Genomic DNA, 25,610 nt, shown 5'->3' with positions numbered 1-25,610 from the left:
CCTCTGGGGCAGCAGCACACACCGTTCCTATGCCTTCTCTCCTTCTGAGCTCCTATCCGTCCCTCAAGTGCCCCCTCTTCCAGGACGCCCTCCCTGCTCTCCCTCCGAACTCCCTTGGTCTCTGTCCTGCCCCTCTGGTCTATCCCTGACCTCACAAGCCTGGGGCTCTCTTCGTCCAGTCCTTCCCTCCAACCCTGAGTCTCTTCAGGGCCAGGCTCCGGGCTGAGGCTTGTTGCCAATGCATGTTTCCACCTAGTGAACTCCTATTCGTCCTTCAATACGCAGCTCGCATTATGCCATTCGGGGGGATCAGGGAGGACTTGAAGAATGAGTGTCCCCCGAGGCCTTGGGGTAGGAAGATGTGAAGGAAGGAAGCCCCAGTAGCGTTGGAAGCCAAGGGCGGGGAGGTACCTGAAAGATGTTGAACATGATGGTTGTAAGGGGCCGGTTCCCACTTAGCTCTGCCACCTTGAACACGTCGAGCCCCCATTTGTTGGTGTCTTCCAGTTCCTAAAATGCGAAGAACTGAAGCTTAACTCCAGCCCAGCTTGCTCCAACTCTGGACCCTTGACATCCCCCACCGGGCCTCAGGTCCTATGCTGAGCCCCACCTGCCCAATCTACAGGTGGGCAAACTGAGGCCCAAGGTAGGGCATCCACACAGAGCCAGGACTCAACGGCAAGTCTCAGTATTCCAGTTGGGGACCCACCTTGGCCAGCTGCCCCTCCTGGTCAGTCTGGACCCCAAAGCGTGGGACGGTGGCTGCAGAGAGGCCGGCACTGCGGGGGAGCCCACGCAGGCTGCTGATCTGGGACATGGGCCTTGGGGTCTCCGTGGGGGTCACCCTGGGCAACTCCATCTCAGTCTGCTGGTCTGTAGATGGAGCAGGCCAGGGCTCAGGGAAACTGATTCACCTGCTGGGGTCATCCTGCCTCGCCTCAGGTCATGGACCTTGCCAAACCTCAGGATCAACCTATTTCTTTTTCATCTGGATCAAAGTGAGCTTGGAGTAAAGTCCCTATCGGGCCCGTAGCTACCCTTCTCCGTTCATGGCTGATCTCAGTGACCTCTTCTGTTTGATAGTGCCCGTCGGCAACCAGGGCTCAGCATGTTCCCCCAAAAAGCCAAATGTGCTTTCCATCTCCCAAGGTGGAGACCCAGCTGTCTCGTTCACTCCCTGTCTCCCTTGGAAAACTTCTACTCGTGCTTCAAAACCCTAGCTGTAATATGCCCCTCCACCTAACAGTTCCTTCTGTTCCTCTCTCTGGAACAGCTCTGACCCATGGGGTTGGAAGTGCCCATGTCCAGCTCTGTCTCCCCAGGAGGCCTGTAAGAGAAGTCTTTTCTTTTTCTTGGTTCTTCCTACCTCTATTGTGTTGCTCAAGCAGTGACCCACCACAGCTCACCCAGGAAGGTTTGGGAGATGTACTCGGACACCTGGTTCCCAGAGCGGCTGGTTTCAGACAGGTGAGTTAATTCCCGGTTCAGCATCCGCTTGAACTGCAGGGGAAGGTGAGGACAGTGATGATGGGGGCACCGTGGCCAGAGGCAAACGATCTGGGCTATCTGGCCCTCCTCACCTTGTTGGAGGCCATCTCCCCCACTGAGTGCCGCGTCTGCAGTGTCTCCAGCTGATCCAGACACCAGTCCAGCTCGTCCAGTGTCTCCAGAGCCAGCTTCTGCCCAGTGTCCTCTGGGGGCCGAGCTGGTCAGGAGGCCTGCCTCACCCTCCCCCCTCCCCGCCTTGGGGACCCCGCATCCCTCATGCCACCTTCTCTTGCATCTGGACCCCAGAGCCCTTCCCAATAAGGCCACTCAGGACCTCAGGATCTGAGTGGTAGACATGTCCCCAAGTAGCTGTGTGACCACGGATGGGCAGGTCTGTGCCCCTCCCTGGGCCTCAGCCTCCCCATCTGTAATATGGGTATGGCAGACCCCATCCCCAAAGGTGTTCTGGAGATTACAATTAGCAAGTCCCTAAGGACTCATGGGCTGAGTAGGTCGCCATGGAGAGGGAGTTCACAGCCGTCCAGCTGTGGGAGGAAGGGGAAGGGGCAGGCACATTACCTGTAAGTGGAGGGGGCTGACTGCCAAATAGGGGGTTTTCGACCGATGCCTGCCTGCGGTACAGATGGCCTCCCTCACTCATGGGCCCCGCCCCCACCCACCCCTTGCCCCGCCTCGCCCCGTCCCTCAGGTCGCTGGCCACCTCATTTCGGGTCAGGCCCCACCGCAGCTTTGCCCACCTGTCTTCAGGCCCCGCCCCTCTAGGCCTCGTCCCGCCCCCTCCTGCCCTTCCTTCCCGCAGGCCCCGCCCCGATGCCTGCCCGAGTTGGCCCCGTCTCTTTCTCGGCTTGACCCCGCCTCCGCCCCGCCCTCTGCGTACGTGGCTGCCCCGCGGCCTTGCAGGTGGGCTAGGGCTGCGACGTTGCTCCGAACCGTTCTCAGACTTGCTAGGACCTGTCGGGAGGGGCGCGATCAGCGCTGGAAAGCGGGGGTCGGTTCTCCCCGCTTGGCCCAGGGGAGGAGGGGCAAATGGTGGGCACCCACCTGGGCAAAAGGCGTCACGATCATGTCTTCTCCGTGTCTGCGGGGGGGAGACGGGGCATCAGGAAGGGCGGCCAAGAGAAGCCCTCACGCTCGTTCCCGTCTTCCAGCTTTTTATACATATATATGTATATATATATTTTTTAGTGTTTATTTATTTTGGAGAGAGAGAGAGAGAGCGAGCGAACGTTGGAGGGGTAGAGAGAGAGAGGGGGAGACAGAGGATCCAAAGCAGGCCCTGCCCTGACAGCGAGCCTGATGTGGGGTCTGAACTCACCGCTGGGAAATCATGACCTGTGCTGAAGTCCCGATGCTTAACCGACTGAGCCCCCCAGGCCCCCCACACCCACCGCCTTCTTCCAGCTTTTACCCAGACTATGCCCTCTACTGAGTGTGACCTCCCCACATGACTCCACCTTTGGTCCCCATGCTCCCCTCACCTGACTAGTCTGAAAGCCACCAGAGTTCCTCTGACCAAGCCCCATGTCACAACTAGTGAACCATGGGCAGCAGAGGTCTTAAGGCGGAAATTACCGTGTTTTTCTTTTTCTTTTTTTTAGTTTTATTTTTTAAAAAAATGTTTTTTCAATATATGAAATTTATTGTCAAATTGGTTTCCATACACCGTGGTTTTCTTTTCATTGTGGCTACCACGAAGCTCAAATCAAGGTGTTTGTTCGGTTGCTGTCATTGAACATCTCCGGATCGCCACCGAACTCCAGGCTAAAGGCAAGCACAGAGGCTTACTGGGCATCATTCTCAGCATGCTCGACTGAATAAGGGAGCTGTCTGGAAAACACTGCTTAAACTTCAAAGCCCAGCTCAAGTGACCACTTGAAGGAGGCTTGCTGAATGGAGACATTAAGGAAGGAGGGACGAACAAGGAGGTGTCAACCCATCAGTCTTGGACTCACAGATCACTAGCCACAGAGGCGTTCCGAGACATGGCCTTGGGTGAGAGGTCGTAGTCGCTGTCGGAGCGGTACAGGAAGGACTCTCGCCTCTGGCCGTGCTGAGCAGGCGCCTGGATGACCCGGCCAAGGCCAGGCCCGGCCTGAGGGTCCAGGGTGCTTCTCCCGCATGACAGTCCATTTTCCAGATCAAAGCTGAAGGCAGATTAGGCATGGTCAGTGCCGAGGGTCCTGGCATGTGGAGGCCTGGCTGTGGCCCACACCCGCTGTCACATCCTCCCCGGGGGGCCTCGGTGGGTTGGGCAGAATAGCCTCCGGCTTGTCTACCTCCCCACAGGCACACCCCTACTCAGGGACCGCGTGCCTCTCATTCCTCTGTCTCCACATCTGTACCCCGGAGCCTTTCCCACTGGGAGCAACCTGGACTCTGGGACATGGGTTTCGGATCTGTCCCCAAGTGACTGTGTGACCATGGGTAGGTTTCAGCCTTTCTCTGGACATCAGCCACTTGGTCTCTAGCGTGGGCGTGGTATACTCCTTCCCCGAGGAGGCTTTTAGGGAGTTACAACAGAGGACCCGACGAGGGGCAACTGTGTAAATTAAGGTCGAGGTCCCATGGTAAGTTCACGGGGACTGGAAATGACTTCCTGGGTTTTCCCTTCTGGAGACCAGGGTCCTGCCTAGATCTGACACGCTCCAAGGCTCCCCCAGCCAGCTTAGGAGATGCTCCCATCACCTGGCCCCACCCCCAGCTCCCAGGCCCCAGCCCATTCCTTATGGCCCGGCCCCGATCTCCACGACCACGCCCCCAGCTCACTTGGCCTTGTCCTCAGTTTCCCCACTCGCCTGCTTCGTTTTAGGTCCAAACGCTCTGCCTGTTCTTTTCCACCTCCGGGCCTTTGCACAGGCTGTGCCCTCTGCCCGGAGCACCAACGTCCCTCCCTCGGGTGCCCCTTGTTTCGGATAATCCCCAATACCCCCTCCCAGCTGTCAGCCCTTGTGTCTCCATCATGCCACACTCTGACTGGGTAAGGGGAATCTACACCCCTACCCCTTGGGATTAGAGATCAGAGAAAAAGTGGGAGGGGCCCCGGGGAAACAGAAGTGTGGGAGAGGAGTTAGGACAGTGAGCAGTTAGCAACCAGGGAGAGTCGGGGCCATGTGTGTGTGGGTCATGGGCTTTTGAGAAGCGGGTACGCAGGAGAAGCGAAGACAGGAAGACACCGGAGACCGCCCCAAACATGGGGCCCCTGGCTAAGGGCCGGCGTCCGCTTCGTCCCCTGCGAAGGGACCCCATCCCAGACCATCGGCCAGGATCAGCACCGGCCTGAAGATTCTGAGCAGGGGATTCGGCTCAGACCGTGGTGGGGGTGGGGGATGCGACAGGATTCTGTCCAGTTCGGCCGGATTCGGTCTGAGTCGGTCAAGTACAGCCAGGTTTGACCTGAGTTAGGTCTGATCATACAGGTTTGGGCCTGGTCCAGATAGGTTCGGTCGGGTGAATTCGGTAAGATTCGGATACGTCCGACCGCGCTCGGGAAGGTTCGGCTACATTCGGTCATGCTCGCCTAAATTCGGCAGCGCTAGGTTTCCGAGCAAGCCCGAGTGGCCCTCGACCCGAGTCGAGCGTATTCGGCTTCGTCCGGCCTCACTTGGGTGAATTCGGGCATATTCGGCTATGTCGGCAGCTCTCGGCCTTGTCGAGTTCGCCGCCTCCCTGAGAATCCCCAGGCTGCTGGGACCTCCGAGCTCCCGCTTCGTGACGTCACCCTTAGGGGCGGGGCTTCTTAACCCTGCCCTGCCCAGGCCGGGGCTTGGCGGCAGGCAGCGAAACACTCTGGAGGGCTAGCGGCCCTCGGAGGGGGGAGTCCGGCCCTCGGAGGGGGGAGTCCTGGGGGTGGTGCACCTCTACCCCTTCCTTGCCTCTCCTCAAATGTTCTGGAAGAGCAAATCTATGGATCAAGAGGGCAACTGAGGCCAGGAGAGGCAACAGAGTGCTGGATTCGCATCCAAGTAATAGGTGCAGAGGGTTAAGGGCTAGGCCGGGATTTTCGCGCCGCGAGAAAAGCTGTTTTTCTTTCTGCTCTAAACTTAGCCCGGAGCGGCGGGGTCAGACCGTGATTCCATGACGCGGGCGGCGCGGAGCGAGGTCGCCTGGACTATGAGAATCGCGCGTCTTAGGTAAACTGAGGCAAGAGGGCCTCGGAGGAACCCACCCTCCTCTAGTCTCACCTTCTGGGACTGGTGGCTCTCCCTCAACGCCTTTGAGCTCTCTCCGGGGAGGACCTCTCTCCCTCCGCAGGGACCCCTCTTCGCGGGCGTCTGGTGCCCTGGGGACGCTCTCCGGGATCTGGGACACCCCTCCAACCCCTCCGGGGCTGAAATGGAGCCATCAAGGACCACGGTCACGACTCCCTCCACCCTGCCAGCTGTCGCTGGCCGTGTGACCTTGGTGAAGGGACCTCCAGTCCCTGAGCCGCCAGGTGCCAAATTATCAAGTGAGTACTAACGCGGCACGAATCCAGCGCAAGGCGCCAGACGCGGTCCGCGCCCACAAGCCCCACCTCCCGCCCCAGCCTCGCCCCCGAGCCCCACGAGGTCACAGCTTCCTGAAGGGGTCGGGGTTCGAACCCGGAACAGTGGGTCGGGTCTTTGTAGGACGCGTGTGGGGCCGCGCGGAGCCAATGCTCTGCGAGGGCAGGTCCGCTTTCACCGTGGGACACACAACTCGCCCGCTTACGCTGCGAACGCCCTGTTTCGAAGGCCCCGTCAAATCGGGTCTTCATCTGTAGACACCGAAGGCTCGGTGTGAGCCAGCCCCCGCCCTCCCCGGGGGCCATCTGGTCGCTGGCTCCGGGACCCGACTGGGGAGCGAGACCAAGGGGAGGAGTCATTTCCTCCTCCCCTCCCCGCCAGGGCGTTCAGCCCGCCTGCCCCGGCCGACGAGGGTCAGGAGGAGACGTGAGCCTCAGCCCGTCCGGCTCGGGGCTGCACATCTGGAAAGGGACAGACGCTGGTCCCCAGGGCATGTGGACAGGCAGCGGGTGGAGGGAGACAGAAATGGAGAAAGAGTCTCCAAGTACGAGAGACCGAGAGCGGGCAGAGGGAGAGGGATCCCGAGAAAGAGAGGGAGGGGCAGAGCATCCCTACCCGGATTCCCCACCCGGCTCCAGCTGTCCCTGACTCTGCCCTTCCCACCTCCAGCCTGGCGGTTCTGGCGACCCCCGCCAGGCCCCCCTTCTCGCCTCACCACAGCGGATGGGCCACAGTGAAGCGCCGCTGCAGGCGGATACTCTGGTTCACCAGGAGCTTCCGGAAGAGCCCGGGGGAGCCGCGAGGGGAGCCCCGGGGAGAGCCGGGCCCGGGGGCCGGGGAGGGCGCGGGGGGTCCCTGCATCGCCAAGACCGCATGGAGGCTGCACCCAGCGCGGGCTGCGCGGGACCTTTTCTGGACAGCCGCGGGGGCGGGGCCCGGCGGGGAGGGGGCAGAGGGCGCACTTGGCCCCGCCTCGCCGCGGGACCTCTCCTTGATGCCCCCACCGGGACCAATGGGGGAAACTGAGGCACTGAGCTGGACGCGACTCTCTGCTCCCTCCCTTTGGGGGTGGCCCCGTGGGTCCCAGAACTCGGATCTTACGCCACTTCTCTCTGCCTAAATGTCCCTAACTAGAGCAGCTTCTGGGGTTGATAACTTGGCTGAAAAGACTGAAATGCGGAAGTCAGTAAGGGAAGCGTCCCCCTTTGTGAGAGGGTCACAGAGGCACGGAGTTTACCGAGGGGCTGCCCGCGTCTCACACAGGGCTTCCAGTGCCCCTCTGCCCATTTCCCATATGGAGACAATGAGGCCTGGAGCCACTCGGCGCTGCCCAGAAACCACAGACCCTTAACCCTTTGCCAGGTGGAGAAACTGAGGCTTGGAGGGAGGTAGTAACAGGCACAAGGCTTTGCTGCAGGGCAGCGGGGTTCAAACCCAGCTCCCCCTCTCTGAGTCCCCCTCCACTAGGCCCCGCATGACCCATGACCCCCACCCACTCTGACATTCCCCAGGCCCCGTCTCTGGATCCTTTCCTCTCTTTTGCTGTTCCTACTAGACAAACATCCGCACTCCACTCTCGCCAGGTCTTCCGTCTGTGAAGCATCAACTGCCTTTCCTCTGCCCCAGGAGGGACCCCAGGGGGCCTGGAAAGGGAGGTGTGTGTCTGGGGGTTTCCAGGGGTCTGTAGCAGGTGCTCTATCCTCTGAATGCTGGCATTGGGATGGCCCTGCCCCATTCCATAGGAAAGGAAACCAAGTCTCAGGGTATCACACTCGGAGGCAGGACCTCGAATGCCCATGTTTTAGGCAGAGGCAGCTCTAAAGGCATCTGTGTCCCTGCTGTGGGATGACACCCCCTCCCCCGCCTGGGCTTTGCCCCAGGGGACTTCATGAGTTTTGGGGTCCTTAGACAAATGGCACCCCCATTTCTGGCACTCCTAGGGAAATGTGAGATACAATGGGGGTGATTAGAGCTTCAGCGGGGACACCTGAGGTGCTACAGGCAGGAGAACTCTGACCCTCTCCTGACTCCCAACCATCGTGTTGTCCCCATTGTACAGGTGAGAAAACGGAGGCTCAGAGAAGTAGGGTCCCGCTGGGGCTCAGGAGTGCAGAGAGTCTCAAGGACCTGGCTGGGAACCCCCTCCTGCTCCCATGGCCCTGCAACCTGACACCTGGTGGGAACCAGACTTGCTGTCCCAAAGACAAAAATACCATCTGTAGCCTACTGTGGCTGGACCTAATTATAGCCGGTCCCCAGGGGATAGAGGCCGCCAGGATCAGCCTGGTGGAGGCACTGGGGACAGGGTCAGGGGAGCCTTGATATCACCTCGGCCCCGTGGGAGGGGCTTGGAATTGCCTGGTGTCCCCAAGGAGAAACTGAGGCACGGGGAGACTCAGTCCCTCCCCAGAAGTCACAGACATGAAATGGAGAGCTAAGACGAAACGCATCGACACAAACTGCTTCCTACTAGCCTGGAGCTGAGCCAAGGGCTGTGCATGTAAAAGTCATTTGATTTTCAGAGCAAACTCTACAAAGTGGGGACTATCGTGCTCATTTTGCCGATGGGGAAATTGAGGCACAGAGAGGCGGTGTTCACTTGTCTGGGGGAGTGGTAGGGCCAGGGTCATTCAAGCCGAGGCAGGAGGGCTCCCTAGCTTGTGCCCTCTCCCACTTAATGCTTAACTGGCTCCAGCCCCTCTGGAGTCCCAGAGGCTACTCTGACATTCATGTTTGATCAGAAGTTTTAACAGTTTAATGGTTTGAAACATTAATAGATTCAACTTTAAATATTTTATTAACAGTTTTAACAGTAATGCTCTATTAATAGCTTTTTGGATGGAGAAACTGAAGCCTGGCCGGCTTGGCTGCGGGAGGCCCCGAACCCAGCCGGGTAAAGAGCTGAGGCTGAAGGAGAGGTGGACGTGAGGACTCCCACCTTGTCTTTGTCCCTGTGTGCTGCATGACCTGAGGAAGTGCCCAGCACTCTAGTGCCCTTAACGTATCACTGGAATCCACCCCCCACTCCCCACCCCCACCTTTGAGCATTCCTTCCCTGGGCAGACACTTTTTTCCTCTGCCACCAGGTGGCCCCAGTGAGATGGATGCTGTTGTGCCCATTTTACAGACAAGTAAACAGGTCTGGAGAGGAGCCATGACTTGGCGAAGTCCCCACGGAGAGTCTAGACAAAGGGAGGCAGGTGGGGGCTGAGTCCAGTTATAGATGCTCACATGGGGCAGATCTCACCCTCCTCTGCTCCAGACCCTCTCCATGGCTCCCCGTTGCCCTTCTGTCTCAACCCCCACCCCTCTGAATGCCTTGTATGGTCTGAACCTTTTGAGGTCTGAGCCTCCCTCACCCCCCTCCTTCCTCTTGGCTCCCTCTGCTCCAGCCTCTTCCCCCCTCCTTACTTTTCCTTGAACCAACCAGGTTCATTCCCACCCCATGCCTGTGCCCAAATGCTTTTCTCCGGCTGACTGTTCGTGTTTCAGGTCATAACTGGAGCATGACCCCCTCCAGGAAGCCCTCCCTAACTAGATGGGCAAATATTCTCTGAGCGTCCTTCTCTCATAGGTACAGTTTCACATTTCCTGCCATGATTATTTGATCTGGATCTGCCTCACCCACTAGACCCTCAAAGGCAGGAAGGACATACCTTTGCTCACAGTGTGCCCTCGGTGTGTGGCACTCAGTATGTAAATGAATAAGAGAGGCTCCCCTCCCACCCTCCGGCCACAGTGATCTGTGTTCAGCTCTTCACAGAGCTGTTCTGGTCCTCTTTGACTCTGAGGCTCGGCACATTCTATTCATTTTGCTTGGCATATCCTTCCCTTCATTCTCACTGGCTAAATTCTCTTCATCCTTCAGTTTAAGCTTAGATGCCACCTGTTCCAAACCATCTTTTCTCACCCCTTGCCTGCCCCGTGCTGGATCAGAAGCCTCCTCTGAGCTCCCCTGGCACCCTGACCTCTCCCCATGGCAACACAGGTCACTCTGTGCTATTTCCCCCTGGTGTGAGTATCTCCACCATCAGCCTGTCAGCACCTGTTTACCCACGGCTGAGTCTCCAGTACATAGTACTGGCGCCTGGCACATAGTAGGTGCTTAATAAACGCTTGCTGAACCAGATGCTAGCATCCTCCCAGACCACATGATCTGCCTGGGGCAGGGGGAGGACAGCCAGAGCTGGGGACGAGGCTCCCACACAGAAAGTTCAAGACAAAATGTAGAAAGTACAGATTCGTGTTTGCATCTCACTGTCAACACTGTTGTTCAAAGAAGCCCTGCCACTTTTTCGGGACCACACAGCAGGTTAGCCTTGAACCCAGCTTCCCCGAGGGCTGAGACCCTCCCCCACACACCGGCATATATATGCACGTGCACATGCACACACACTCACGGGAACACAGTCCCCTGCCTTCCGGAGCCACTTGGAGTCTCCCCCTAGATGGGCCCAAACCCGTCTGTTTGTTCTTTCTTGAAGATGGAAAATCATGAGTCACTGGGAGTGGGGACAGGAGGAGCTGAGGGATGGGGGGGCAGGGGCTGGTGGGGGCATGGGGCCTGCTGGGTCACCTGGGAACAGCTCCAAATCCTCTGGGCCATGGGGCCCATCTGCCCCAGATGTCTCCCAGGGCTGCTAGAGGACCAGGCTGGGAGTGTTAGTCCAGGCTTGTCGGCCAAGTAAGAAGTTAGTGGCCCCAGGAGGTCCATGGGCCAAAGTGGGAAAAATGAAAATCAAGATCCAGAGAGGAAAGCAACTCATCTGACGTCACCCTGCCTGGCCTCAAACCCAGGACTCTAGATCTGGCCTAGAGTCAGGTGGCTCCCCCTCCCATTCAAGGAAGGCCTGGGGTTTCTAGATCCTGCCTCTCAACCCTCCACCTCCTCAGACTTCTAGCCCTGAGACTCCCATCTCTGGTCCCTCTAAGGCCCCTGCTTTACCTCTCTGTGTTTGTTTTCTGTCTGTCTTATTCCCCTGCCTGCCCCCCCCCCTTGGTTTATATGAAAAAGGAGCAGCAGCCCTCCCCCTTTACCACCGCCCCCCCATCTCCACCCCATCCCTTTTGATGTGGAAAAAGCATGCTGTGTTCAGTCTCCCCAAGAGGCTCTTCTCCTCCCCAGGTCACAGGGGTCAGGGTGGAGAGGGGTGGCCAGACAGACCATGGAGAAGCTCCTTTCCCCAGCGCTGTGGATAGCCCTGGTCCTCTCATACACACTCCCCAAGGTGCCCTCAGATACTCACGGTGACCACCAACCCCACAAACGTCCCAGGACATTCCAAGATCTGGAGGACCCTCGGACACCCAGCTGGGTCAGAGTGAGATCACCCTCAGTCACACACCCATGGGCACCACAAGGGGAAACACATAGGCACGTACGCAGCGATGTACGCACACCCAAACGCATCCGGTCAGCCACAGACACAGCTGGCTCTGGACACGCACAACAGGTCGGAGTACACACGGGTGCAACTGCTCAGACTCAGACACACACTCAGATACAACTGCACCTTAACGCAGCCAGTCATAAACCCATAAGCAAACCCTCCAGCTCCAACCCACATAAAGAGCAGCTTTTTCCTCTAAAGAACCGGCCTCAAGCCAAGCAGCAGAGACCCCCGCCCCTGGAGAAGCAAGGACCCTCCCCCACTCCCGCCAGGCCCCGCGCGCCCCTCCCCCACGCCTTGGGAGTGCCCTGCCCCCGCCCACCTACCGCCTGTAGAAGGAGGTGGGCCAGGAGCGCAGCGACTTCTCGAGCCCGGGCCGCGGGCTCCGGTCCCGCTCACTGCGGCCCGCGGACTTGTCCGGGTCCGAGTAGAAGCGCTGCTGGATGCGGATGGGGCGCCGGGGCTGACGCCACAAGTGCTTCGGGGGTCTGGCTATGCCTTGGCGGCTGCGAACGCGACTCAGCTCGCTGGATGCCTCCTCCCCTTCTTGGACCCCTGGGGTCTCCATGCGCCAGAAGAAGGCGGCAGGGAGAGCAGGGAGCAGAGAGAGCAGGGCACGGGAGCCCCGAGAACGAGGAGTATCTGCGCCCGCCCGGGTCGGGCCAGGACCGGGGGTGGAGGCGACAGCGAGCAGCTGTCCGCGCCGGAGGTGCTGAGGCGGGAGAAGGTAGAAACAGGGACTCAAGGTGGGGCTGACACCAAGGAGCTGTCCTTGCCCAGATGGTGCTGAAGGACAGCACGAAAAGAAGAACTTGGGGGTGGGGGTTGGAAACAGGGGCTGGGGATACCCCGAGAGCAGAAAATGGTTTGCTGTCCTCCCCTCTAGTGCCGAGTGAAAAAGGGTCAAGACATGAGCTTGGAGTGAAGACAGAGATTGTCCTCCCTGTTGCTGCCGAATGGAGAGCTGGGAGACAGGGGCTCTGGAGATCCCCAGCGCTAAGGCCCTGTCCCTTCTCCTGGTGCTGAAAGGGAAGGTAGATTCGGGGACTCCGGGTGGATGAGATGCGAGGAGCTAGCTGCAGGAAAGCGCAGAGACAGGGGTTCAGGAACACCTCCACACCAGGGCGTCGTCCGCCCAGGAGGTGCTGAAAGCTGAGCAGCGGCGGGTCCTCAACCCTCCCCAATGACTGTAGCAAGGAGGAGTCTGGAAGCAGAGTCAAGGGCTCTGGTCTTCAGAAGTAGGCACAGATGGTGTTTCTCTGTCAAGCTCAGGAAGGTAGGATTAGCAGTTCAGTCCTAGATGGGGTCTCCTGGGAGCCCTGAAGCCCCTACTCACACAGGGCAGGGATCCGGGAAGGGCAGAGAAATGGGGAGGGCTGTAACAGGGCCCTCCCATCCCTGGGGTGGGCACACAGAAACTGCGTCTAGTCGGGGCTGACAACAGAGGAGGTGGGTAGAGAGGGGCACGCTTTTATAGCCACACCAACGCCTAGACCCTTGGCGGAAATGGTGGGATCTCATTCGTCCCACTATGCCTTGGGCCCCACCTCACAGCCATGATTCCTGCCCTCAAATCCCAGGCCTGCCCCTCCCTTCCCCAGTTCTAGAAACTCAAGGCCCTACCCACCAGACATCCTAATCCCAGGAGTAATTTCCTGGTAAGTGGCAGAGGGAGGGTGAGAACATTTTCTATTATGGTTAACAGAAGTAGACAGGGACAAGAGCAGGGCCGGGCTGGTGGGTGCAGTCTCTGGGCTGGGGCAGGGATGCATTTGGGGCCACTCGGTGCAGTAGATTTGGGGGCAGGAAGAGCCATGATCTCAGAAGGCCATTTCAAGGATATTTCTCATGGAGACCACCCTCTACCCTAGTTGTGTCCCCAGGTTGGAGAAATGGGAAACGTTTGGGCCCGAGAGCCAAACAGACTGGGTTCAGCACAAACAACTCTTCTATGTACTTTACTTTCATGGCTCAGTCATTGCCCTTCCTCTCAGCCCCCTGCCCTCTAGAGCTGATAGTAGGAAATAACTTGGTCCATTGGCAGGGAACATGGATTCTCCCACTGGCTGGCTGTCACTCCACCCCCCGCCCCCGGCCTGTTTTCTATTCTGGAAAGTGGGGATAATGTTCGTGTCCTACACCCTGGCATTGTTGGGAGGGTGAAAAGGGATGTCACCTGCGAAGGGTCAAAGACTAGGAGCTGTCCACACCAGTCCGTCCCCCTACTCTTTTACTCCTGCTGGTGTCCACCAATGCCTGGTTTGTCTACCTCGTAAATAACTTCTGTATCTGCCTACTTCTCTCCAGCCCATGGCTCCACCTTGGTCCACGTACCACCATCTCCTGCCCAGAACTGCCCAGGCCTCTTCATTGGGCTCTTGCTGCTTCTACCTCTGCCCTTGACAATTCTACTCAGTAGTCACAGAGATTTTTTAAGTGCCAATCTGATCAACTCACTCACTTGAAAACCCACCCATGGCTCCCCGTTGCACACCATGAGGTCTTATGTGGCCCAGCCCCTGCCAACAGCCGCAGGCTCCCCTCCCACCCTCCAATTACACTGATCTGTGTTCAGCTCTGCGCACACCTGGTCTTCTTGAGATGTGCTTTGCACATTCTGTTCCTTCTAACTGGCGTATGCTTCCCTGCCCTTCTGTAGCTGACTTCGCTGAATCCTTCATGCTAAACTCAGATGCCACTTCTTCCAAGTGGTCCTTTCCTCACCCCGTACCCCCCAGTGCAGGGTCAGAAACCTCCTCTGGACTCCCATGGCGCTCTGATCTCTCCAACTGGTATGAGTCTCTCTCCATCAGCAGCCTGTGAGCCCCTGTTTGCCCGTGGCTGTGTTACCGATACAGGGCCTGACACATAGTAGGTACTTAACAAATGTTTTCTGAACAGGTTAGAGAAAGGTTCAGCTAGACGAGGCATTCTGTCTCTCCTGAGACTGGCCCCCTTCATCCCCATCTGCCTCCTCACCTGCTGGGGCCTGGACTGTGGCTTTGCTCTGTTCCTCGAGCCTCGATGGTGAACACCACACGGGCACTGGGCTCACCCTCTCCAGGGGTTCCAAGGCGGCTTGACAGCGGCGGCAGCAATGGGGTCCCTGAGAATCGTCTCCGGACGAGACCACTGCCAAGCGGGCTTATGGGAGCCAAGCCAGAATCCACCGACTCTCGGACCCGCTGGGGAGACAGTGGTGAGACGTCAGCAAGTTCCCAGGCAAGGTGCCTCTCCGGGGCCCAGGGGACCGTGAGGAGAGTCTGAGATGCCCTCACCCAGATTCCTGGACTAGACCAGAGAGCCGTATCTCAGTCCTACTTTCTCCCTGAGTGAATTTACATCTCTGAGTCTCAGTTTCCTCATCCATGAAATGGGCGTGTGGATCTCAGACCCGCAGAATATGAGTGGCCCTGGCCCACAGCGGGCGTTGCAGCAATATTTATTTATTAATCAGTTAGTACATAGTATATTTATTATTGATAACATTCTATAATATATACTGCTATTTAATATGAGAATACTCTAGTGATTTTCTATCATATTATATTTTTTATTAAAACATAAAAATAAAACATGCCGCACATGGACAAGTGAATAACAACAACAATGCCAATAGCTAACCTTTCTTGCACACTGCGCGTAGGTGCTGTCCTAAGGATCCCTCACGGGTTAGTTCACAAGGGCACAACAGGGCTGGTATATAGACCATTACCCTCATTTTATTTGAAAAAAAATTTTTTAGAGATTTTATTTTTTAAAATAATCTCTAGACCCAATGTGGGTCTCTAGACCCAAATTCACAACCCCGAGATCGAGATCGCATGCTGATCGCATGTGCCAGCCAGGCACCCCCTCCCCATCATCCTCATTTTACAAACAAGGAAACTGAGGCTCAGAGGTGAAGAAAATGCCCACGTTTGCTGTTGGCAAATAAATCCTGAATTCGGAGCTGTGGTGCCTCATTTCCTGAAGGAAGAACTGAACAGGGGAAATTAGACGAGAGGGTGTTGGCAAGCATGTCCTGAGGAAACACTTGAGACATTTGAAAATCAAACAGAATCAGAACGAACTGATGAATTAGCAAGGGTGAGCCTTCCAGCCCAACAGAACTGGTTTCACCCCATGCCACGTGGTGTAGGGGAAAGCATGCCTCAGTGTTCCCATCTGTGAAATGGGATGAAAGTGATACCAATCATTTGGCGGTGTTGATAATAAAAGGACAGGTCCACATGTTCCAGTCACAGTCTGAGACCTGTCAGTGGTGCTGACTCCAGGTCTTGGAATTCACAGCCTTGAGGGTGTGTGTGTGTGTGTGTGTGTGCGCGCGCGCGCGCGCGCGCGCGCGCGCGCGCGCGCGCGCACTCACGCACTGGGGGATCAAAGGAGTAAATGGGATGTGGGAGAGGTGGAGCTCAGAGGGGCAGCCCAGCCTTCTCCTGCTCTGCCACTAAGCCTCACCAATTGGCCTATCTCGACAATCAGACATGCACATAGGAAAATCGAGGTCCAAGACAATATGGCACATCAGGGCCAGAGCTAGGGCAAGGGGAAGCAGGAAAGAAGGTATGAGGAACACACATCAGTTGCGCCTCTATAAGCCATGTTTCTGCAGGGCATTTCTTCACGGAGGAAGAGGAAATGACTGGCTGAGAGTCACAGAGCCAGGGGCTGCTCAGCTCCCCCCCCCCCCCCCCCTCCGCAGCCTCACTAAGCTCTTTGCACAGATCTGATCCTTCTAGGACCCAGGATACTTAACCGGTCCCCTCACTTCCAACCCCATATGAGCATAACCCTCTCCCAGGAGCACCTGAATTCTAATGTAGAAATCTAAGTGTTCAGCACTAGGCCTCCCCTGGGAGGTTTTGTGGTAGCCGGGAGGATGTGCAGGGAAAGCAGAGGGTGGGGTGTGTGGACGCATTGGGCCCCTCCCAGAACAGGAAGCCCACTGGGACGTCACCTGCCCATTTTCTTCTTGGGGAAGCTCAGTTCCAGATGGAGAAACCACCTGCCCACATTCATACTCATTTATTCATTCCAAAAAAAAAAAAAGAAAGAAAGAAAGAAAAGTTCCCATTGTGCTAGAAAGAAAATGAAACTGTGTCATAGCCTGGAGAGTGATGGGGTGAGGGGGACGGATAATGTTGCTCAGGCGTAGTTAGGGGCCTCTCTGAAGAGGCAACTTTGAACTGAGATCTGAAAGAAGAAGGAGCTATCCAGGAGAAAGCTAGAGCAAAAGCATACCAGGCACAGGGAACAGCATGTGCAAAGCCCCTTGAGGTACGACTGAGCTGGCGGGTTTGAGGAACAGCAGAGGGGCTGGAGTGGAGTGTGGGAGATGAGTGGGTGGGGAGTTGATACAGAGGCTCGGGGGTGGGATGAGGAGTTGGGAGTTGATTATGGGAGTGGACTGAGAACTTCTGAGGGATGTGAGTTGCTTTATCATTTTAAGAAGCGTCCTGTATTGATCTCAGGGCAAAGGGACGGTCGGGGGCAGGGTAAAGGCTGGGGCAGCATCTCGGTAGGTCAGGATCATGGTGGGGCCCACGGGTGGATTTGGGATATGTTTTGGAGGCTGAGGGATGGGCCATGGCCATGGATGTTCAAGGGGATTCAAGGGTACGTCATGATTACGATGGGTGACCAGTCCTTTACCGGATAACTAATAGCCACATAGTTACCTGGGTGGGTGGGGCCACCTGGATGGGGAAGATTGGCGGGGGTGGGGGTGGGGTGGGGAGTATGATAATTAGGGCTTGGTTTAAATATCATGTGACCCTCCCAGGGGAAGCCAGTGGAGGCGGCTGGATGTTTGGGTCTGGGCTTGTGGGGGGCCAGGCTGGCTTTAGGGTAAAACAGGAAAGACAGGCCCTGTGGGGAGTGGTTGACCTTCCCCCGTCTGGACCAGGGCTGGGGCAAGAGTGGGGCACTCTCAGAGCTGTAGGCTGGAGAGGGGACGGTCCTCCTGGCCTCTCAGCCGCAGCATGAATCAAACTGCCACTCCAGACTAATTGCTTTCCCTGTTGAGAGGCTGGCAAGGGGACAGAAAGCCTCGGGGGAGGAGGGGGAAGGGCTTGGAGGAAGGCCGAGAAGCTGTCTTTCTTGCCTGTGCTCAAGATCTCGATATGAGCCAGCCCTGGCTGCAAGCCCCGAGTCCTGCCTCTAAGACAAACCCTAAATCTGTCTCTCGCCTGCTCCCTACTGTCCCGTGGTTCCCAGCACCCCCAGAACAAATTCTCAGAAGCCCCTGGGACCCCACCTGCCCCAGGCCCTACCCACAGCTGCCTCTCACCTTCCTCCATCTCCCCGTAGCTCAGCTGGCCCCAACCTCACCTAAACCTGCCTCAGGACCTTTACACGTGCTCTGCCCTCTGCAGGGAACGCCCTTCCCCCAGCTCTCCCTCAAGGCTGGCTGCTTGTTTTCATTTATTCAACTTAAATGTCACCTCCTGGGAGATGCCCTTCCTGCCCAGCCTGCAGTGTCATTCCCACTGACCCATCTCCAAATCCTATTCTTTTTGTTAGTTGGACATCCAACTCCCCAGCCTGTGAGCCTCCACGTCCCCCATGCCCAAAGCTGGGCCCAAAGCATAGTAGATGTTCCATGTGCAGGTAGAATGACTGATGCTGTAAATTGTGTGCTTTGGGGGGACACGGGGGGTGGTCCCCTCTGCACAGAGGAAGAAGGTGTGGCTCAGAGAAGGAGCTGGCTGCCAGGGCTCGCTGGGGCCTGACCAGGGCCTTCCCACACACCACATTAAAAAGGAGGAACGGGAGGGGGTGTCCGGGTGGCTCAGTTGGTTAAGTGTCCGACTTCAGCTCAGGTCATGATCTCACAGTCCTGCGCTGACAGCTCAGAGCCTGGAGCCTGCTTCAGATTCTGTGTCTCCCTCTCTCTCTGCCCCTCCCCTGCTCATTCTCTGTCTCTCTCTGTCTCAAAAATAAATAAAAACATTAAAAAAAAAAAAAAGGAGGAACGGAAGGATCTTGGGTGGTAGAAACGTTGGGGGGCTCAGCGGTAGGGTTCAGGGTGCAGACAAGGGTCCCGAAGGCCCAGGTTCAAATCTCAGTTGGTCACTCACTTTGAGGGAGGGATAGCCTCTCTGTGCCTCAGTTTCCTCATCTGCAAACTGGGACTACCCTCATCCTTATTCTCCTTGCATAGACAGCTGGGCTGTGGATAAATGAGTTAAGGCATGCGGGACCTTGCCTGCTGCAGGGGACCAGCTCAAACCACAGGGGACCTCTCTCAAACCACACAATTTTAGCCCCCGCCCTTTTTTTAAATATAAGCAAACAGAGTTCCAGTTTATCAGTCACTCAGGCCTTGGTGATCAGCCTGGGATTCAAAGTCAGCCCGTGCTGGGTTCTCTCCGTACTACCTCAGTTTCCCAGAATGAGGTCGTTGGCCCCGTCCCTAAGGTGTGACCTCCTACCCTCCCTGGACTGAGGGCACCCAGGCCTCCTTTCCTTGGGCAGTCAAAACCTCGCATCCAGGGGCGCCTGGGTGGCGCAGTCGGTTAAGCGTCCGACTTCAGCCAGGTCACGATCTCGCGGTCCGTGAGTTCGAGCCCCACGTCAGGCTCTGGGCTGATGGCTCAGAGCCTGGAGCCTGTTACCGATTCTGTGTCTCCCTCTCTCTCTGCCCCTCCCCCATTCATGCTCTGTCTCTCTCTGTCCCAAAAATAAATAAAAAACGTTGAAAAAAAATTAAAAAAAAAAAAAAAAACAAACCTCGCATCCAGACCCCAAGGCTCCCTGCTGCTCCCTCCTCCTCTACTGGTCTCCTGCTCCTAAAGGCACTGGCTGTGGCCCTGGGCTGGACACCTGGATTGCATCCCAGACTCCTAGTGACCTCTCTGGGCCTCGGTTTCCCTATCTGTCAGTGGGCCCCCAGGCAACTCTGGGTGTTTCCGGTAGGGGACATACTGTGACCCCCTCCCCGACGGCCTGGACAGCCCGCCCCCCAGCCCCCAGCCCCCAGCCCCCACTCACCTCACTGAGCAGGAAGGACAGTGCTGTCCCGCTGCGCCTCATCCTGCAGGCATCTCTGAGCCCGGGGAGACAGATGTGAGATCCCTGAGGCCCCGAGAGCCCATCCGTACCCCTGTGAGACTCCCCCCAGACACGGGGCTCATCCCACACCCTGTACCCTCTCTCAGAGCCCGCAGATACTCAATCAATGTAGCCCGGGCCACACCACAGGCGCCAGTGTGGGACACCCCCTCCCAGAACTCTGCAGGGGCCCCTATCCAGGGACAGCAGGCCCCGATGCCTACGCACACTCCCCAAGCCTCCTGCTCCCTCCGTGCCAGGGTCAGCAGCCTTGGAGCATAAGGACCTTCGGGAAGAAGTCCCCTGGCCCCGGGCCCCATGGGGGACCATTCAGCTCCCAGCCCAGCTCTGATGGATTCAGGGACCCAAGTCCACTGGCTGAGAACTCCCCAAACTCACACAAGGCCCTGCTAGGCCCCGGGCAGGCCTGGCACTCACTGCCACCGCTGAGTCCTGCCTGAGTCCCGTGACCTCCTTGGGAGCGGAGGAAGGGAGGACTGGACCTGCCCAAGTGGGCGGCTCAGGGTCCCCCCCCCATCCCAGCGGAACCCCTTAACTGTCTGAGTGCCAGGCTCAGACAGGACACACCCATATACCACCCTGAGGACAGAGCCAGGGGGTGGCAGGCAGAGTGACGGGGGAGAGTGTGGGGTTGTTCCCAACATGGAGTGTGACCAAGTGTATGTGTGTGTGAAGGGGGAGGTAGGCTCAGGGAGGGTGGGGTGTTAGGTTTAATTGTTCCTGTGTTTGTAAGAGGGACAGAGAGATGGAAACATGAAGAGCCAAAGAAAGAGAAAGAGAGAAAGAAAGGGAGAGACACACAGAGACAAAAAGAGACAGATAGGGAGAGACAGAGAGGAGAGACAGAGAGAGGTGCAGATTTGAGTAAGAATGGAAAGATTTTACCCGCTCAGGGTCTGGGACACATGCTTCACAGCATAGCCCATGAGGTGTGGCCTCAGGAGTTTGGGGGTGGCCCTCTGGGGGGTCCCTGGAGGCTCCAGGAAAGCTGGTCGCCACGCTGTGCCACTCTAGGCAGATCGATGACCCTCTCTGGTCAATGCCCTCTTCACAAACAGCGGGGACTGGAGCTTCAGTGGAACCAGCACCCCCCCCCCCACCCCGGGGTTGGGTGGGAGGGGCTGTGGCCAGAGGAAAGGGGTTTGTGTGGTGCTGTCACCTCTCCAGCTACTGCAGGTTAATGTGTCACCAGAACAGCCACCTGCCGGGGAGGCCCTGCCGTCCCTCTGCCCCCAAAAATCATTAGAGCATGACCCTGTCCCCGGGGCAGGCTTCACCCCCCGCCCCCGTGCTGTGTGACCTTGACCTCCCACCTCTGTCCCCACCCATTTCACAGAAGGGTAAACCCAGCCTTGAGGGGGCAGCTCCAGGCCGGAGTCCTGGCCAAGGCATAGCCTGGAGCCTCCATAGCCCGCTCTGGCTAGAGAAGTCCGGATGGTCCCGGGGATGGGGTCGGTGGAAGCAGGAAGAACCCACTGACCCACCAAAGGTCCCAGCCCCAGGCCTGCCGCTCCCTGGACCGTTTTCCCTCCTGCACAATGGGAGGAGAGAGTGGGGCCCAGGCTCAGGAAGCAGGGCTGAGGTGGGGGAGCCATTGTGCCTCCATGTTCTCTGCGTGCTTCTGGTGCCTTCCTGCCCCCAAGCCTTTGCCCAGGCCGTGCCTGCCTCCTGGAGAGCCTTCTCCCCCTGCTGCTTTGTCCGCCTAAAGACTGGAAGCAGGACCTACTAGATTCTGGAACTTCCTGGCTGGAAACTCCCCCGTGATGTAAAGCTGGTCTGAGCTGGTAAAATCTTTCCATTCTAAGACACACACTCCTTCGCACAGCCAGCGCGGCCCCCCACGCACGTCTCCCTTATCCTACTCCGACTTCACTTACTTCCGTGTTGTTTCCCAAACGTCGTGAGTTCTTCCTACCGCAGGACATTTGCATTTGCTGTGCCTGTTTCCTGGGATCCCCTCCCAGCTTTCTCCAGGGTGGCTCCTTCCCACCACCCCTCACCGCCCTCTCAGGAAACCTGGACGCAAGGGCCCTTGTGATTCGGCCACAACCCCAGTCTGTGACTCCGTGACCCTCTTCGCCACCTGAAGTGATGTCATTTGATTCCCTGGCTATTGTCTGTCCCCATATTTGAGACTGTGGGCCCCACGAGGGTGGAGAAATGGTCCCCACTATGACCCCAGCACATAGTAGACACTCAGAAGCGTTTGTCACAGCAGTCCATGACCCGGGAGGCCACAGAGGAACACAAAGGCTTTATTCTGGCAAGCCTAGCCCCTCCGCAGGTGCTCTACCCCGTCCAAGCCCCCTTCTCCCTTGGCCCCACGGAGATCACTCTGGTGGGTGATGGGCAAAGGAGGACCTTTGGCTCGCTGTCTCCTGGGGGAGGAACACACACGAGAGAACGTTCAGGCACGAGCAGGGTCTGCAGCAGGGACTTGGGAGGGCAATCCCTCCTGCCCAGCCCCCACCTCACCATGGACATCTCATCCAGCTTCTAGAACTCAGACACACCACGGTGGCCACGCCTCACAGCCATTAGCACAGACCCGATGAGCAAGAAGGACACCAGCAGACACACAGCCACCACCACGCCTGGGTTCCTGTGCAACTCGGGGGCCCCAGTGTCCCCTGGAGCTGAGGGGAGGAGGCCTGAGTCAGCCCTGGACCCCACCCCTCCCAAGGCTGAAACACCCACCGGGTATTTCTACAATCCCTTCCAGGAAGCTGTGCTCACTTCCCTCTCCTGTTGCTGCTGCGACTTTCTTTTAAGTTTATTTATTTATTTTGAGAGACAGAGAGAGAGAGAGAGAGAGAGAGAGAGAGGGCGCGTGGGAGGGGCAGAGAGAGAGAGAGACAGAGAGAGAGAGAGAAAGAGAACCCCAAGCAGGCTCTGCACTGTCAGCGCAGAGCCCGACTCGGGGCTTGAACTCTCAAACTGAGAGACCCATGACCGGAGCACACATCAAGAGTCGGATGCTCAACTGACTGAGCCACCCAGGCACCCTGCTGCTGTAACTTTTTTTTTTTAATATAGTTTTTTTAAAAATGTTTTTAATGCTCGTTTATTTTTAAGAGAGAGAGACAGAGCGTGAGCAGGGGAGGGGCAGAGAAAGAGGGAGACACAGAATCTGAAACAGGCCGCGGGCTCTGAACTGTCAGCACAGAGCCAGACGCGGGGCTCAAACTCCCAAACCATGAGATCGTGACCTGAGCGGAAGTTGGACGCTCAACCAACTGAGCCACGCAGGCGCCCCTGTAACTTTTTTTAAAGACGATTTTCTCCTTTCCCTTTTGAAAATCATTTGTCTATAAGGAACTCATTCAGTGCTCTGTGTTTTTTGCTGCCCTCGTTGGGGACTCTCAGGAGTTCTTGCCAAGTGAGAAAAAGCAAATCTAGGATTCTGTTCCCAAATGCAGCGACGTTCTGAGGATGCCTGCAAAATTTGAGCCTTTGTGAGGCTGGTTTCCATCCTAGGACTTCAGGCAGGTCATTACACTTTGTGTCACACTGTTCTTTGGACATTTGAGACAACACACTGTTCTGAATGACAGGGTTTTTTTTTTCTAGACCCCCTAGAAATGCTTGGCTTCTACTGAACCCCCAGGGCCCTGTCTGGCCATGCTCTGCAACTACCCTACCCTCCCTGCTGCCACCAGTATCCCCACTCATCCACCCCACTCACTCGGTCCGTCCCAACCCTGTCACTGGCCCTCAGATGCGCCAGGCACAGTCCTACCTCAGGACCTTTGCATGGGCTGTGCCAGCTACCTGGGCTGCTCTCCGGCTAGATACCTGTGTGACTGCCTCCTTCACCTCCTTTAAACTGAGACATTTGCTAACTGTTCTTTAAAAATTTCAATCCTGGGGCGCCTGGGTGGCTCAGTCGGTTGAGCGTCCAACTTCCGCTCAGGTGATAATCTCACAGGTCATGAGTTCAAGCCCCACGTCAGGCTCTGTGCTGACAGCTTGGAGCCTGGAGCCTGCTTTGGATTCTGTGTCTCCCTCTCTCTCTCTTTCTCTCTGCCCCTCCCCCACCTCACACTCTGTCTCTCAAAAAGAAATAAATGTCAAAAAAGAAAAAAAAATTTTTTTTTAATTCAATCCTAGGGGTGCCTGGATGGCTCAGTCGGTTAAGCATCTGACTCTTGATCTCATGGTTTGTGAGTTCAAGCCCCACATCGGGCTCTGGGCTGACAGCCCAGAGCCTGCTAGGATTCTCTCTCTCTCCCTCTCTCTCTGCCCCTCTCCCTGCTCCTCCTCTCTTTCTCAAAATAAATAAATTTTTAAAAACTAAAAATGTCAATCCTAGTATGGGACTCTTGATCTCCGGGTCGTGAGTTTGAGCCCCACACTGGGGGTAGAGATTACTTAACAGTTAAAAGTTTAAAACAAATTTCAATACACTTGTATTCACATTCTGACCCCTTATCGTGCTTATCTTGTTCTTTTATAAACAAATCAATAATTTACTTATAACCTGTCTCCCAACAAAGCTGTGTCTCACAGGACCTGATACACACTAGGTGCTTAATAAATGTGCATAGAAGAAAGAAGGTCTGAGCGGCTTTAGGTGATACCCGGTAGAGTAAGAAGCCCTGATCCACACATTCTCAGGTCTGTGTCTCTCCCTGGTGGCTAATCCCAGAACTGCAGCCTGCTACCCCCAACCATTTCCCCAACCCCCAAACCTCCAGTACTCACCGGAGCCAGAGGACACAGAGGTCCCGTCAGTGCTGGCTGAGGGCATGGAAGAGGGCTCTGGTCTCGAGCTGGGAGAAGTGGAGCTCCAATGCAAGGTCAAGGTGGGGGAGCTTGGGGGGCTCGAGTGGGAGGTAGGGGTAAGCTCTGAACCCGGGGAGCCAGAACTGGGGTGGGTGGCCGTTTCTGGTTGTGGGGAGGAGATGGGCTCCAACCCTAGATTTGTGGAGCTGGTGGGGGTTGCCCCTGAATTTGAGGAGTCGGGCTTTGAAATAGGGATGCGGACCTGGACGTTGGAGTCTGTAAAAAGAGAAACACGCCCAAAATGGAGTCACTTGTGCTAAGCCCCATATCAACAAACCAAGACTTAATACCTAATCTAATCGCAGTTTCCGCCCCGCCCAGGAGTGGGACCTTTACCCCGTCAATCTGGAATTAGCTGGTCAGCACTTGTGAGATAATCTGCCTCCTAGATGCCCCTCCTCTGCTTTCTCGCAAAGGAAGGTAAACTTGCCTGAAACAATCCACTCTTTGCTGGGAACTGCCTTTCTCTTCCCCCCCACCTCCCTTCTGCCTATAAAAGCCTTCCATTTTGTACAGCTCCCCGGAGCTCCTTTCTATCTGCTAAGATGGGACGCTGCCCAATTCATGAATCATTAATAAAGCGTTTAGGTCTTCGGATTTATTCCTGCCGAATTTTGCCTTTTAACAAGTCTGCCTCTACACTCGAGGTGCTGCTGTGGATAGTAGCGGCCGGTGGTTTCCACTGAGCTCGAGGAGCCGTAGCTGGGAAGCTCGGTTCTCCGTCCTGCTCGCCAAGAGCACGGAAAAAAAATAACACTGGAAGGAAAACTCACTGAGGGGGCAGGGAGGGGATGGTTAGGGACAAGGGGGTGTGGCCTCAGCCCCAGCCTCTCTCCGGAGGTCTCCCCGTTATCCCAGATGGTAAACACCTGCCTCTCGGGAGACCTGGAGGACTTGGCGAACCACGTGAGTGCTCCGTGGGAAGCGGGAGGCGCCCTTGTCTGAAGTTCTACAGCCAAAGTTACAGCCCGGGTGGGGCCCTCCCCGCCCCCACTCTTGCTTCGGGGCTCTAAAGGCCCTCGGTACATAGGGAATGGCTGCAACCCAGCCAGCTGGGGAACTCTCTTTTTTTTCTTTCCTCTTCTTTTCTTTCTTTCCCTCCTTCCTTTCCTTTCTTCTTTCTTCCTTCCTTTCTTTTCTGTTTCTTTCTTTCTTCCCTCTTTCCTTTCCTTCCTTTCTTTTCTTTCTTTTCTTTCTTCCTTTCTTTCCTTCCTTCCTTTTCCTTCTTTTTCTTTCTTTTCTTTCTCTTTCCTTCTTTCTTTCTTCCTTCTTTCCCTTCTCTTTCTTTTTTCCTTACCTCCTTCCTTTTCTTTCTTTCTTTTCTCTTTCTTTCTTTCTTTCTTTCCTTTCTTCCTTCCTTTCTTTC

General features: G+C 56.5%; 2 protein-coding genes across 4 annotated transcripts in view; both read right to left on the bottom strand.

Annotated features, from left to right (window-relative positions):
* The window catches only part of PDE4C (phosphodiesterase 4C), a 30,412-nt gene extending 6,109 nt beyond the window's left edge, over positions 1–24,303 (bottom strand). The window contains exons 1-12 of one of the 3 annotated variants that reach the window (XM_027038381.2): positions 24,164–24,303; positions 19,838–21,837; positions 19,379–19,433; positions 14,363–14,568; positions 3,462–3,653; positions 2,551–2,587; positions 2,387–2,460; positions 2,068–2,120; positions 1,581–1,693; positions 1,407–1,500; positions 710–873; positions 412–510 (exon numbers count right to left, since the gene is read on the bottom strand). In XM_027038381.2, the coding sequence (XP_026894182.2) occupies positions 412–510; positions 710–873; positions 1,407–1,500; positions 1,581–1,693; positions 2,068–2,120; positions 2,387–2,460; positions 2,551–2,587; positions 3,462–3,653; positions 14,363–14,568; positions 19,379–19,420 (1,074 nt within the window). In that variant the 5' untranslated portion in view covers positions 19,421–19,433; positions 19,838–21,837; positions 24,164–24,303. Of the gene's footprint in view, positions 1–411; positions 511–709; positions 874–1,406; positions 1,501–1,580; positions 1,694–2,067; positions 2,121–2,386; positions 2,461–2,550; positions 2,588–3,461; positions 3,654–5,690; positions 5,830–6,708; positions 6,986–14,362; positions 14,569–19,378; positions 19,434–19,837; positions 21,838–24,163 lie in introns of those variants that run through there. The other 2 variants (XM_027038383.2, XM_027038382.2) reach the window with 2 other exon arrangements.
* Positions 11,014–12,435, bottom strand: LOC128314916 (cAMP-specific 3',5'-cyclic phosphodiesterase 4C-like). The gene has a single exon (XM_053219623.1). It carries the CDS (start codon positions 11,949–11,951, stop codon positions 11,706–11,708), a length of 246 nt encoding a protein of 81 aa, XP_053075598.1. The 5' UTR covers positions 11,952–12,435; the 3' UTR covers positions 11,014–11,705.
* Positions 24,304–25,610: the final 1,307 nt, after the last annotated feature.

The sequence above is a fragment of the Acinonyx jubatus genome, chromosome A2 (assembly GCF_027475565.1).
Source record: "Acinonyx jubatus isolate Ajub_Pintada_27869175 chromosome A2, VMU_Ajub_asm_v1.0, whole genome shotgun sequence".
In the NCBI taxonomy this organism is placed as follows: domain Eukaryota; kingdom Metazoa; phylum Chordata; class Mammalia; order Carnivora; family Felidae; genus Acinonyx; species Acinonyx jubatus.
This window is presented reverse-complemented; position numbering and strand designations above follow the sequence as displayed.